At 48.8% G+C, this 15,438-nt stretch overlaps 1 protein-coding gene across 1 annotated transcript in view; it reads right to left on the bottom strand.

The window, feature by feature from the left end:
- LOC135555152 (fibronectin type III and SPRY domain-containing protein 2-like) overlaps window positions 1–15,438 on the bottom strand; it is a 41,740-nt gene that overhangs the window by 11,417 nt on the left and 14,885 nt on the right. The window contains exons 10-12 of the mRNA XM_064987504.1: window positions 14,858–15,008; window positions 13,469–13,602; window positions 5,912–6,044 (exon numbers count right to left, since the gene is read on the bottom strand). Of these exons, the coding sequence (XP_064843576.1) occupies window positions 5,912–6,044; window positions 13,469–13,602; window positions 14,858–15,008 (418 nt within the window). The remainder of the gene's footprint in view (window positions 1–5,911; window positions 6,045–13,468; window positions 13,603–14,857; window positions 15,009–15,438) is intronic.

Raw genomic sequence — 15,438 nt, 5'->3', positions numbered from 1 at the left:
ACCAAACACACACGCATACAATATCAGAGGGAGGAGACACAGCTACACACCTGGACCAAACACACACGCATACAATATACACTATCAGAGGGAGGAGACACAGCTACACACCTGGACCAAACACACACGCATACAATGTACATTATCAGAGGGAGGAGACACACCTACACACACACAACACAAATCTACACACACACAGTACACACATACACATTCACACCACATTATCACGGAATGAGTACACACACCTACACATTCACACCACACTATCACGGGATGAGTACACTCACACCATACTATCACGGGATGAGTACACTCACACCATACTATCACGGGATGAGTACACTCACATTTTCAGATGTTTCATTTTGAAAACGACAGTAAATCTCCATGTTATTAACAGATCTCTATTAGCTGAGGTGTTCAGCAGGTGTAAACCTGGCTGGTTTGTTTACCTGGCAAAGGTGTAAACCTGGCTGGTTTGTCTACCTGGCAAAGGTGTAAACCTGGCTGGTTTGTCTACCTGGCAAAGGTGTAAACCTGGCTGGTTTGTCTACCTGGCAAAGGTGTAAACCTGGCTGGTTTGTCTACCTGGCAAAGGTGTAAACCTGGCTGGTTTGTCTACCTGGCAAAGGTGTAAACCTGGCTGGTTTGTCTACCTGGCAAAGGTGTAAACCTGGCTGGTTTGTCTACCTGGCAAAGGTGTAAACCTGGCTGGTTTGTCTACCTGGCAAAGGTGTAAACCTGGCTGGTTTGTCTACCTGGCAAAGGTGTAAACCTGGCTGGTTTGTCTACCTGGCAAAGGTGTAAACCTGGCTGGTTTGTCTACCTGGCAAAGGTGTAAACCTGGCTGGTTTGTCTACCTGGCAAAGGTGTAAACCTGGCTGGTTTGTCTACCTGGCAAAGGTGTAAACCTGGCTGGTTTGTCTACCTGGCAAAGGTGTAAACCTGGCTGGTTTGTCTACCTGGCAAAGGTGTAAACCTGGCTGGTTTGTCTACCTGGCAAGGTGTAAACCTGGCTGGTTTGTCTACCTGGCAAAGGTGTAAACCTGGCTGGTTTGTCTACCTGGCAAAGGTGTAAACCTGGCTGGTTTGTCTACCTGGCAAAGGTGTAAACCTGGCTGGTTTGTCTACCTGGCAAAGGTGTAAACCTGGCTGGTTTGTCTACCTGGCAAAGGTGTAAACCTGGCTGGTTTGTCTACCTGGCAAAGGTGTAAACCTGGCTGGTTTGTCTACCTGGCAAAGGTGTAAACCTGGCTGGTTTGTCTACCTGGCAAAGGTGTAAACCTGGCTGGTTTGTCTACCTGGCAAAGGTGTAAACCTGGCTGGTTTGTCTACCTGGCGAAGGTGTAAACCTGGCTGGTTTGTCTACCTGGCGAAGGTGTAAACCTGGCTGGTTTGCCTACCTGGCGAAGGTGTAAACCTGGCTGGTTTGCCTACCTGGCGAAGGTGTAAACCTGGCTGGTTTGCCTACCTGGCGAAGGTGTAAACCTGGCTGGTTTGCCTACCTGGCGAAGGTGTAAACCTGGCTGGTTTGCCTACCTGGCGAAGGTGTAAACCTGGCTGGTTTGCCTACCTGGCGAAGGTGTAAACCTGGCTGGTTTGCCTACCTGGCGAAGGTGTAAACCTGGCTGGTTTGCCTACCTGGCGAAGGTGTAAACCTGGCTGGTTTGCCTACCTGGCGAAGGTGTAAACCTGGCTGGTTTGCCTACCTGGCGAAGGTGTAAACCTGGCTGGTTTGCCTACCTGGCGAAGGTGTAAACCTGGCTGGTTTGCCTACCTGGCGAAGGTGTAAACCTGGCTGGTTTGCCTACCTGGCGAAGGTGTAAACCTGGCTGGTTTGCCTACCTGGCGAAGGTGTAAACCTGGCTGGTTTGCCTACCTGGCGAAGGTGTAAGCCTGGCTGGTTTGCCTACCTGGCGAAGGTGTAAGCCTGGCTGGTTTGCCTACCTGGCGAAGGTGTAAGCCTGGCTGGTTTGCCTACCTGGCGAAGGTGTAAGCCTGGCTGGTTTGCCTACCTGGCGAAGGTGTAAGCCTGGCTGGTTTGCCTACCTGGCGAAGGTGTAAGCCTGGCTGGTTTGCCTACCTGGCGAAGGTGTAAGCCTGGCTGGTTTGCCTACCTGGCGAAGGTGTAAGCCTGGCTGGTTTGCCTACCTGGCGAAGGTGTAAGCCTGGCTGGTTTGCCTACCTGGCGAAGGTGTAAGCCTGGCTGGTTTGCCTACCTGGCGAAGGTGTAAGCCTGGCTGGTTTGCCTACCTGGCGAAGGTGTAAGCCTGGCTGGTTTGCCTACCTGGCGAAGGTGTAAGCCTGGCTGGTTTGCCTACCTGGCGAAGGTGTAAGCCTGGCTGGGTTGCCTACCTGGCGAAGGTGTAAGCCTGGCTGGTTTGCCTACCTGGCGAAGGTGTAAGCCTGGCTGGGTTGCCTACCTGGCGAAGGTGTAAGCCTGGCTGGTTTGCCTACCTGGCGAAGGTGTAAGCCTGGCTGGTTTGCCTACCTGGCGAAGGTGTAAGCCTGGCTGGTTTGCCTACCTGGCGAAGGTGTAAGCCTGGCTGGTTTGCCTACCTGGCGAAGGTGTAAGCCTGGCTGGTTTGCCTACCTGGTGAAGGTTTGCCTAAGCCTGGCTGGTTTGCCTACCTGGCGAAGGTGTAAGCCTGGCTGGTTTGCCTACCTGGCGAAGGTGTAAGCCTGGCTGGTTTGCCTACCTGGCGAAGGTGTAAGCCTGGCTGGTTTGCCTACCTGGCGAAGGTGTAAGCCTGGCTGGTTTGCCTACCTGGCGAAGGTGTAAGCCTGGCTGGTTTGCCTACCTGGCGAAGGTGTTTGCCTGGCTGGTTTGCCTACCTGGCGAAGGTGTAAGCCTGGCTGGTTTGCCTACCTGGCGAAGGTGTAAGCCTGGCTGGTTTGCCTACCTGGCGAAGGTGTAAGCCTGGCTGGTTTGCCTACCTGGCGAAGGTGTAAGCCTGGCTGGCTTGCCTACCTGGCGAAGGTGTAAGCCTGGCTGGTTTGCCTACCTGGCGAAGGTGTAAGCCTGGCTGGTTTGCCTACCTGGCGAAGGTGTAAGCCTGGCTGGTTTGCCTACCTGGCGAAGGTGTAAGCCTGGCTGGTTTGCCTACCTGGCGAAGGTGTAAGCCTGGCTGGTTTGCCTACCTGGCGAAGGTGTAAGCCTGGCTGGTTTGCCTACCTGGCGAAGGTGTAAGCCTGGCTGGTTTGCCTACCTGGCGAAGGTGTAAGCCTGGCTGGTTTGCCTACCTGGCGAAGGTGTAAGCCTGGCTGGTTTGCCTACCTGGCGAAGGTGTAAGCCTGGCTGGTTTGCCTACCTGGCGAAGGTGTAAGCCTGGCTGGTTTGCCTACCTGGCGAAGGTGTAAGCCTGGCTGGTTTGCCTACCTGGCGAAGTGTAAGCCTGGCTGGTTTGCCTACCTGGCGAAGGTGTAAGCCTGGCTGGTTTGCCTACCTGGCGAAGGTGTAAGCCTGGCTGGTTTGCCTACCTGGCGAAGGTGTAAGCCTGGCTGGTTTGCCTACCTGGCGAAGGTGTAAGCCTGGCTGGTTTGCCTACCTGGCGAAGGTGTAAGCCTGGCTGGTTTGCCTACCTGGCGAAGGTGTAAGCCTGGCTGGTTTGCCTACCTGGCGAAGGTGTAAGCCTGGCTGGTTTGCCTACCTGGCGAAGGTGTAAGCCTGGCTGGTTTGCCTACCTGGCGAAGGTGTAAGCCTGGCTGGTTTGCCTACCTGGCGAAGGTGTAAGCCTGGCTGGTTTGCCTACCTGGCGAAGGTGTAAGCCTGGCTGGTTTGCCTACCTGGCGAAGGTGTAAGCCTGGCTGGTTTGCCTACCTGGCGAAGGTGTAAGCCTGGCTGGTTTGCCTACCTGGCGAAGGTGTAAGCCTGGCTGGTTTGCCTACCTGGCGAAGGTGTAAGCCTGGCTGGTTTGCCTACCTGGCGAAGGTGTAAGCCTGGCTGGTTTGCCTACCTGGCGAAGGTGTAAGCCTGGCTGGTTTGCCTACCTGGCGAAGGTGTAAGCCTGGCTGGTTTGCCTACCTGGCGAAGGTGTAAGCCTGGCTGGTTTGCCTACCTGGCGAAGGTGTAAGCCTGGCTGGTTTGCCTACCTGGCGAAGGTGTAAGCCTGGCTGGTTTGCCTACCTGGCGAAGGTGTAAGCCTGGCTGGTTTGCCTACCTGGCGAAGGTGTAAGCCTGGCTGGTTTGCCTACCTGGCGAAGGTGTAAGCCTGGCTGGTTTGCCTACCTGGCGAAGGTGTAAGCCTGGCTGGTTTGCCTACCTGGCGAAGGTGTAAGCCTGGCTGGTTTGCCTACCTGGCGAAGGTGTAAGCCTGGCTGGTTTGCCTACCTGGCGAAGGTGTAAGCCTGGCTGGTTTGCCTACCTGGCGAAGGTGTAAGCCTGGCTGGTTTGCCTACCTGGCGAAGGTGTAAGCCTGGCTGGTTTGCCTACCTGGCGAAGGTGTAAGCCTGGCTGGTTTGCCTACCTGGCGAAGGTGTAAGCCTGGCTGGTTTGCCTACCTGGCGAAGGTGTAAGCCTGGCTGGTTTGCCTACCTGGCGAAGGTGTAAGCCTGGCTGGTTTGCCTACTACCCTGGCTGGTTTGCCTAAAGGTGTAAGCCTGGCTGGTTTGCCTACCTGGCGAAGGTGTAAGCCTGGCTGGTTTGCCTACCTGGCGAAGGTGTAAGCCTGGCTGGTTTGCCTACCTGGCGAAGGTGTAAGCCTGGCTGGTTTGCCTACCTGGCGAAGGTGTAAGCCTGGCTGGTTTGCCTACCTGGCGAAGGTGTAAGCCTGGCTGGTTTGCCTACCTGGCGAAGGTGTAAGCCTGGCTGGTTTGCCTACCTGGCGAAGGTGTAAGCCTGGCTGGTTTGCCTACCTGGCGAAGGTGTAAGCCTGGCTGGTTTGCCTACCTGGCGAAGGTGTAAGCCTGGCTGGTTTGCCTACCTGGCGAAGGTGTAAGCCTGGCTGGTTTGCCTACCTGGCGAAGGTGTAAGCCTGGCTGGTTTGCCTACCTGGCGAAGGTGTAAGCCTGGCTGGTTTGCCTACCTGGCGAAGGTGTAAGCCTGGTTGGTTTGCCTACCTGGCGAAGGTGTAAGCCTGGTTGGTTTGCCTACCTGGCGAAGGTGTAAGCCTGGTTGGTTTGCCTACCTGGCGAAGGTGTAAGCCTGGTTGGTTTGCCTACCTGGCGAAGGTGTAAGCCTGGTTGGTTTGCCTACCTGGCGAAGGTGTAAGCCTGGTTGGTTTGCCTACCTGGCGAAGGTGTAAGCCTGGTTGGTTTGCCTACCTGGCGAAGGTGTAAGCCTGGTTGGTTTGCCTACCTGGCGAAGGTGTAAGCCTGGTTGGTTTGTCTACCTGGCGAAGGTGTAAGCCTGGTTGGTTTGTCTACCTGGCGAAGGTGTAAGCCTGGTTGGTTTGTCTACCTGGCGAAGGTGTAAGCCTGGTTGGTTTGTCTACCTGGCGAAGGTGTAAGCCTGGTTGGTTTGTCTACCTGGCGAAGGTGTAAGCCTGGTTGGTTTGTCTACCTGGCGAAGGTGTAAGCCTGGTTGGTTTGTCTACCTGGCGAAGGTGTAAGCCTGGTTGGTTTGTCTACCTGGCGAAGGTGTAAGCCTGGTTGGTTTGTCTACCTGGCGAAGGTGTAAGCCTGGTTGGTTTGTCTACCTGGCGAAGGTGTAAGCCTGGTTGGTTTGTCTACCTGGCGAAGGTGTAAGCCTGGTTGGTTTGTCTACCTGGCGAAGGTGTAAGCCTGGTTGGTTTGTCTACCTGGCGAAGGTGTAAACCTGGTTGGTTTGTCTACCTGGCGAAGGTGTAAACCTGGTTGGTTTGTCTACCTGGCGAAGGTGTAAACCTGGTTGGTTTGTCTACCTGGCGAAGGTGTAAACCTGGTTGGTTTGTCTACCTGGCGAAGGTGTAAACCTGGTTGGTTTGTCTACCTGGCAAAGGTGTTGTCGTCGAAGGTCATGGCAGAGAGCGGGAGCTCCTCATCTCCGTAGAACATGGAGAAGCCGTCCTCAGAGATGGACAGGCAGGGATGGGCTGTGTCCTGCAGCAGGTGGAAGATGGTTCCTACACACACAGTAACAACCTCACTGTCTGGCCTTGACTACTATAAAACACACAGTAACAACAACCTCACTGTCTGGCCTTGACAACTATAAAACACACAGAAACAACCTCACTGTCTGGCCTTGACTACTATAAAACACACAGTAACAACCTCACTGTCTGTCCTTGACAACTATAAAACACATAGTAACAACCTCACTGTCTGGCCTTGACAACTATAAAACACACAGTAACAACCTCACTGTCTGGCCTTGACAACTATAAAACACACAGTAACAACAACCTCACTGTCTGGCCTTGACAACTACAAAACACACAGTAACAACCTCACTGTCTGGCCTTGACAACTATAAAACACACAGTAACAACCTCACTGTCTGGCCTTGACAACTATAAAACACACAGTAACAACCTCACTGTCTGGCCTTGACAACTATAAAACACACAGTAACAACCTCACTGTCTGGCCTTGACAACTATAAAACACACATTAACAACCTCACTGTCTGGCCTTGACAACTATAAAACACACAGTAACAACCTCACTGTCTGGCCTTGACAACTATAAAACACACACAGTAACAACAACCTCACTGTCTGGCCTAGACAACTATAAAACACACAGTAACAACCTCACTGTCTGGTCTTGACAACTATAAAACACACAGAAACAACCTCACTGTCTGGCCTTGACAACTATAAAACACACACAGTAACAACAACCTCACTGTCTGGCCTTGACAACTATAAAACACACACACTAACAACCTCACTGTCTGGCCTTGACAACTACAAAACACACAGTAACAACCTCACTGTCTGGCCTTGACAACTATAAAACACACACACTAACAACCTCACTGTCTGGCCTTGACAACTATAAAACACACACAGTAACAACCTCACTGTCTGGCCTTGACAACTATAAAACACACAGTAACAACCTCACTGTCTGGCCTAGACAACTATAAAACACACAGTAACAACCTCACTGTCTGGCCTAGACAACTATAAAACACACAGTAACAACCTCACTGTCTGGCCTTGACAACTATAACACACACAGTAACAACCTCACTGTCTGGCCTTGACAACTATAAAACACACAGTAACAACAACCTCACTGTCTGGCCTAGACAACTATAAAACACACAGTAACAACCTCACTGTCTGGCCTTGACAACTATAAAACACACAGTAACAACCTCACTGTCTGGCCTTGACAACTATAAAACACACAGTAACAACAACCTCACTGTCTGGCCTCGACAACTATAAAACACACAGTAACAACCTCACTGTCTGGCCTTGACAACTACAAAACACACAGTAACAACCTCACTGTCTGGCCTAGACAACTATAAAACACACAGTAACAACAACCTCACTGTCTGGCCTTGACAACTATAAAACACACAGTAACAACCTCACTGTCTGGCCTAGACCACTATAAAACACACAGTAACAACCTCACTGTCTGGCCTTGACAACTATAACACACACAGTAACAACCTCACTGTCTGGCCTTGACAACTATAAAACACACACAGTAACAACCTCACTGTCTGGCCTTGACAACTATAAAACACACAGTAACAACCTCACTGTCTGGCCTTGACAACTATAAAACACACAGAAACAACCTCACTGTCTGGCCTTGACAACTACAAAACACACAGTAACAACCTCACTGTCTGGCCTTGACAACTATAAAACACACAGTAACAACCTCACTGTCTGGCCTTGACAACTATAAAACACACATTAACAACCTCACTGTCTGGCCTTGACAACTATAAAACACACAGTAACAACCTCACTGTCTGGCCTTGACAACTATAAAACACACACAGTAACAACAACCTCACTGTCTGGCCTAGACAACTATAAAACACACAGTAACAACCTCACTGTCTGGCCTTGACAACTATAAAACACACAGAAACAACCTCACTGTCTGGCCTTGACAACTATAAAACACACACAGTAACAACAACCTCACTGTCTGGCCTTGACAACTATAAAACACACACACTAACAACCTCACTGTCTGGCCTTGACAACTACAAAACACACAGTAACAACCTCACTGTCTGGCCTTGACAACTATAAAACACACACACTAACAACCTCACTGTCTGGCCTTGACAACTATAAAACACACACAGTAACAACCTCACTGTCTGGCCTTGACAACTATAAAACACACAGTAACAACCTCACTGTCTGGCCTAGACAACTATAAAACACACAGTAACAACCTCACTGTCTGGCCTTGACAACTACAAAACACACAGTAACAACCTCACTGTCTGACCTTGACAACTATAAAACACACAGTAACAACCTCAATGTCTGGCCTAGACAACTATAAAACACACAGTAACAACCTCACTGTCTGGCCTTGACAACTATAAAACACACACAGTAAAAACCTCACTGTCTGGCCTTGACAACTATAAAACACACAGTAACAACCTCAATGTCTGGCCTAGACAACTATAAAACACACAGTAACAACAACCTCACTGTCTGGCCTCGACAACTATAAAACACACAGTAACAACCTCACTGTCTGGCCTTGACAACTACAAAACACACAGTAACAACCTCACTGTCTGGCCTAGACAACTATAAAACACACACAGTAACAACCTCACTGTCTGGCCTTGACAACTAGAAAACACACAGTAACAACCTCACTGTCTGGCCTTGACAACTATAAAACACACAGTAACAACAACCTCACTGTCTGGCCTTGACAACTATAAAACACACAGTAATAACCTCACTGTCTGGCCTAGACAACTATAAAACACACAGTAACAACCTCACTGTCTGGCCTTGACAACTATAAAACACACACAGTAACAACCTCACTGTCTGGCCTTGACAACTATAAAACACACAGTAACAACCTCACTGTCAGGCCTTGACAACTATAAAACACACACAGTAACAACCTCACTGTCTGGCCTTGACAACTATAAAACACACAGTAACAACCTCACTGTCTGGCCTTGACAACTATAAAACACACAGTAACAACCTCACTGTCTGGCCTTGACAACTATAAAACACACAGTAACAACAACCTCACTGTCTGGCCTCGACAACTATAAAACACACAGTAACAACCTCACTGTCTGGCCTTGACAACTACAAAACACACAGTAACAACCTCACTGTCTGGCCTAGACAACTATAAAACACACAGTAACAACAACCTCACTGTCTGGCCTCGACAACTATAAAACACACAGTAACAACCTCACTGTCTGGCCTTGACAACTATAAAACACACAGTAACAACCTCACTGTCTGGCCTTGACAACTATAAAACACACAGTAACAACAACCTCACTGTCTGGCCTCGACAACTATAAAACACACAGAAACAACCTCACTGTCTGGCCTTAACAACTATAAAACACACAGTAACAACCTCACTGTCTGGCCTTGACAACTATAAAACACACAGTAACAACCTCACTGTCTGGCCTTAACAACTATAAAACACACAGTAACAACCTCACTGTCTGGCCTTGACAACTATAAAACACACAGTAACAACCTCACTGTCTGGCCTAGACAACTACAAAACACACAGTAACAACCTCACTGTCTGGCCTTGACAACTATAAAACACACAGTAACAACCTCACTGTCTGGCCTTGACAACTATAAAACACACAGTAACAACCTCACTGTCTGGCCTTGACAACTATAAAACACACAGTAACAACCTCACTGTCTGGCCTTGACAACTATAAAACACACACACTAACAACCTCACTGTCTGGCCTTGACAACTATAAAACACACACAGTAACAACCTCACTGTCTGGCCTCGACAACTATAAAACACACATTAACAACAACCTCACTGTCTGGCCTTGACAACTATAAAACACACAGTAACAACCTCACTGTCTGGCCTTGACAACTATAAAACACACAGTAACAACAACCTCACCGTCTGGCCTTGACCACTATAAAACACACAGTAACAACCTCACTGTCTGGCCTTGACAACTATAAAACACACAGAAACAACCTCACTGTCTGGCCTTGACAACTATAAAACACACAGTAACAACCTCACTGTCTGGCCTTGACCACTATAAAACACTGAACTAAACACACTACAATATCAGGACATGGGGGTCTCTCCTCTCACCTGTAGTAGAGACAGTAAAACACTGAACTAAACATACTACAATATCAGGACATGGTCTCTCCTCTCACCTGTAGTAGAGACGGTAAAACACTGAACTAAACACACTACAGTATCAGGGTATGGTCTCTCCTCTCACCTGTAGTAGAGACGGTAAAACACTGAACTAAACATACTACAGTATCAGCACATGGTCTCTCCTCTCACCTGTAGTAGAGACGGTAAAACACTGAACTAAACATACTACAATATCAGGACATGGGGGTCTCTCCTCTCACCTGTAGTAGAGACGGTAAAACACTGAACTAAACATACTACAGTATCAGGACATGGGGGTCTCTCCTCTCACCTGTAGTAGAGACGGTAAAACACTGAACTAAACACACTACAATATCAGCACATGGTCTCTCCTCTCACCTGTAGTAGAGACGGTAAAACACTGAACTAAACACACTACAATATCAGCACATGGTCTCTCCTCTCACCTGTAGTAGAGACAGTAAAACACTGAACTAAACACACTACAATATCAGGACATGGGGGTCTCTCCTCTCACCTGTAGTAGAGACGGTAAAACACTGAACTAAACACACTACAATATCAGGACATGGGGGTCTCTCCTCTCACCTGTAGTAGAGACGGTAAAACACTGAACTAAACATACTACAATATCAGGACATGGGGGTCTCTCCTCTCACCTGTAGTAGAGACGGTAAAACACTGAACTAAACACTACAATATCAGGACATGGTCTCTCCTCTCACCTGTAGTAGAGACGGTAAAACACTGAACTAAACACACTACAATATCAGGGTATGGTCTCTCCTCTCACCTGTAGTAGAGACGGTAAAACACTGAACTAAACATACTACAATATCAGGGTATGGTCTCTCCTCTCACCTGTAGTAGAGACGGTAAAACACTGAACTAAACACACTACAATATCAGGGTATGGTCTCTCCTCTCACCTGTAGTAGAGACGGTAAAACACTGAACTAAACATACTACAATATCAGGACATGGTCTCTCCTCTCACCTGTAGTAGAGACGGTAAAACACTGAACTAAACATACTACAATATCAGGACATGGGGGTCTCTCCTCTCACCTGTAGTAGAGACAGTAAAACACTGAACTAAACATACTACAATATCAGGACATGGTCTCTCCTCTCACCTGTAGTAGAGACGGTAAAACACTGAACTAAACACACTACAGTATCAGGGTACTGTCTCTCCTCTCACCTGTAGTAGAGACGGTAAAACACTGAACTAAACACACTACAATATCAGGACATGGGGGTCTCTCCTCTCACCTGTAGTAGAGACGGTAAAACACTGAACTAAACACTACAATATCAGGGTATGGTCTCTCCTCTCACCTGTAGTAGAGACGGTAAAACACTGAACTAAACACACTACAGTATCAGGACATGGGGGTCTCTCCTCTCACCTGTAGTAGAGACGGTAAAACACTGAACTAAACATACTACAGTATCAGCACATGGTCTCTCCTCTCACCTGCAGTAGAGACGGTAGTAGAGACCTGGTAAAACACTGAACTAAACACACTACAATATCAGGGTATGGTCTCTCCTCTCACCTGTAGTAGAGACGGTAAAACACTGAACTAAACATACTACAGTATCAGGACATGGGGGTCTCTCCTCTCACCTGTAGTAGAGACAGTAAAACACTGAACTAAACACACTACAATATCAGGACATGGTCTCTCCTCTCACCTGTAGTAGAGACGGTAAAACACTGAACTAAACATACTACAGTATCAGGACATGGGGGTCTCTCCTCTCACCTGTAGTAGAGACAGTAAAACACTGAACTAAACACACTACAATATCAGGACATGGTCTCTCCTCTCACCTGTAGTAGAGACGGTAAAACACTGAACTAAACATACTACAGTATCAGCACATGGTCTCTCCTCTCACCTGTAGTAGAGACGGTAAAACACTGAACTAAACATACTACAATATCAGGACATGGTCTCTCCTCTCACCTGTAGTAGAGACGGTAAAACACTGAACTAAACATACTACAATATCAGGACATGGTCTCTCCTCACCTGTAGTAGAGACGGTAAAACACTGAACTAAACATACTACAATATCAGGACATGGTCTCTCCTCTCACCTGTAGTAGAGACGGTAAAACACTGAACTAAACATACTACAATATCAGGACATGGGGGTCTCTCCTCTCAACTGTAGTAGAGACAGTAAAACACTGAACTAAACATACTACAATATCAGGACATGGTCTCTCCTCTCACCTGTAGTAGAGACGGTAAAACACTGAACTAAACATACTACAGTATCAGCACATGGTCTCTCCTCTCACCTGTAGTAGAGACGGTAAAACACTGAACTAAACATACTACAATATCAGGACATGGGGGTCTCTCCTCACCTGTAGTAGAGACGGTAAAACACTGAACTAAACATACTACAATATCAGGACATGGGGGTCTCTCCTCACCTGTAGTAGAGACGGTAAAACACTGAACTAAACATACTACAATATCAGGACATGGTCTCTCCTCTCACCTGTAGTAGAGACGGTAAAACACTGAACTAAACATACTACAGTATCAGCACATGGTCTCTCCTCTCACCTGTAGTAGAGACGGTAAAACACTGAACTAAACATACTACAATATCAGGACATGGGGGTCTCTCCTCTCACCTGTAGTAGAGACGGTAAAACACTGAACTAAACATACTACAATATCAGGACATGGTCTCTCCTCTCACCTGTAGTAGAGACGGTAAAACACTGAACTAAACACACTACAGTATCAGGGTATGGTCTCACCTGTAGTAGAGACGGTAAAACACTGAACTAAACATACTACAATATCAGGACATGGTCTCTCCTCTCACCTGTAGTAGAGACGGTAAAACACTGAACTAAACATACTACAATATCAGGACATGGTCTCTCCTCTCACCTGTAGTAGAGACGGTAAAACACTGAACTAAACATACTACAGTATCAGCACATGGTCTCTCCTCTCACCTGTAGTAGAGACGGTAAAACACTGAACTAAACACACTACAGTATCAGGACATGGGGGTCTCTCCTCTCACCTGTAGTAGAGACGGTAAAACACTGAACTAAACATACTACAATATCAGGACATGGGGGTCTCTCCTCTCACCTGTAGTAGAGACGGTAAAACACTGAACTAAACACACTACAGTATCAGGACATGGGAGTCTCTCCTCTCACCTGTAGTAGAGACGGTAAAAGCCTGGCTCCTGTCACTGGGTCCTCCGATGTTGACAGCTCTGACGTAGATGAGGTACTGTCTTCCTGACTCCAGCTGGATCAGACTCTCACAGGTAGGAACAGCCACGATGGACCTGCAGGGAGAACCAATCACATTACAGACCTGCAGGGAGAACCAATCACATTACAGACCTGCAGGGAGAACCAATCACATTACAGACCTGCAGGGAGAACCAATCACATTACGGACCTGCAGGGAGAACCAATCACATTACAGACTCTCACAGGTAGGAACAGCCACGATGGACCTGCAGGGAGAACCAATCACATTACAGACCTGCAGGGAGAACCAATCACATTACAGACTCTCACAGGTAGGAACAGCCACGATGGACCTGCAGGGAGAACCAATCACATTACAGACCTGCAGGGAGAACCAATCACATTACGGACCTGCAGGGAGAACCAATCACATTACAGACTCTCACAGGTAGGAACAGCCACGATGGACCTGCAGGGAGAACCAATCACATTACGGACCTGCAGGGAGAACCAATCACATTACAGACTCTCACAGGTAGGAACAGCCACGATGGACCTGCAGGGAGAACCAATCACATTACAGACCTGCAGGGAGAACCAATCACATTACAGACTCTCACAGGTAGGAACAGCCACGATGGACCTGCAGGGAGAACCAATCACATTACAGACCTGCAGGAAGAACCAATCACATTACAGACCTGCAGGGAGAACCAATCACATTACAGACCTGCAGAGAGAGCCAATGGGGAGTAGAATTGATGTCAACTTTTTTTCAGTTTCCTCAATATAGGAAGTGAATTCAAATTTGCATTTTATATTGAAACTTCTGTGTGTGTGTTTATGTGTGAGTGTGTATGTGTGTGCTTGCAGGCGTATGGGGGTGTGAGAGTGCATGTGTGTGGGGGTGTGAGTGTGTATGTGTGTGGGGGTGTGAGAGTGCATGTGTGTGAGGGTGTGAGAGTGCATGTGTGTGGGGGTGTGAGAGTGTATGTGTGTGGGGGTGTGAGAGTGCATGTGTGTGGGGGTGTGAGTGTGTATGTGTGTGGGGGTGTGAGAGTGCATGTGTGTGGGGGTGTAAGTGTGTGTGAGTGTGTGGGGGTGTGAGAGTGCATGTGAGTGTGTGTGGGGGTGTGAGAGTGCATGTGTGTGGGGGTGTGAGTGTGTGTGGGGGTGTGAGTGTGCATGTGTGTGGAGGTGTGAGTGCATGTGTGTGGGGGTGTGAGAGTGCATGTGTGTGGGGGTGTGAGTGTGTGTGGGGGTGTGAGAGTGCGTGTGTGTGGGGGTGTGGGGGTGTGAGAGTGTATGTGTGTGGGGGTGTGAGAGTGCATGTGCGTTAATTCTTACTCCGTGACCCCACTCTGTCCATCAGTGCCTGTCTCAATCAGCTCTACGGTGTAGGAGTCGACTGGGTTGGTGTTTCCTGACTCCCAGCGAATCAGAGCGGCTTCCGGACAACTGCTACACTCCCTCTGTCTGATGACTGGTGGAGATGGGACTGGAGGGGGAGGAGAAGAGGGAGAGAGAGAGAGAGAGGAAGATACAGGGGGATTAAAGAGGGAGGGAGGGAGAGATGCAGGGGGATTAAAGAGGGAGGGAGGGGAGGGAGGGAGAGAGGGAGGGAGAGAGAGAGAGGGAGATGCAGGGGGATTAAAGAGGTAGGGAGGGAGAGAGATGGAGATGCAGGGGGATTAAAGAGGGAGGGAGAGAGAGGGAGATGCAGGGGGATTCAAGAGGTATGGAGGGAGAGAGAGGGAGATGCAGGGGGATTAGAGAGGTAGGGAGAGAGGGAGATGCAGGGGGATTAGAGAGGTAGGGAGAGAGGGAGATGCAGGGGGATTAAAGAGGTAGGGAGAGAGAGGGAGATGCAGGGGGATTAAAGAGTTAGGGAGAGAGAGAGATGCAGGGGGATTAAAGAGGTAGGGAGA

This window comes from Oncorhynchus masou, chromosome 2 (genome assembly GCF_036934945.1).
Source record: "Oncorhynchus masou masou isolate Uvic2021 chromosome 2, UVic_Omas_1.1, whole genome shotgun sequence".
Lineage (NCBI taxonomy): Eukaryota > Metazoa > Chordata > Actinopteri > Salmoniformes > Salmonidae > Oncorhynchus > Oncorhynchus masou.
The sequence above is the reverse complement of the archived record's forward strand: the minus strand, read 5'-3'. Positions and strand labels throughout refer to the sequence as shown.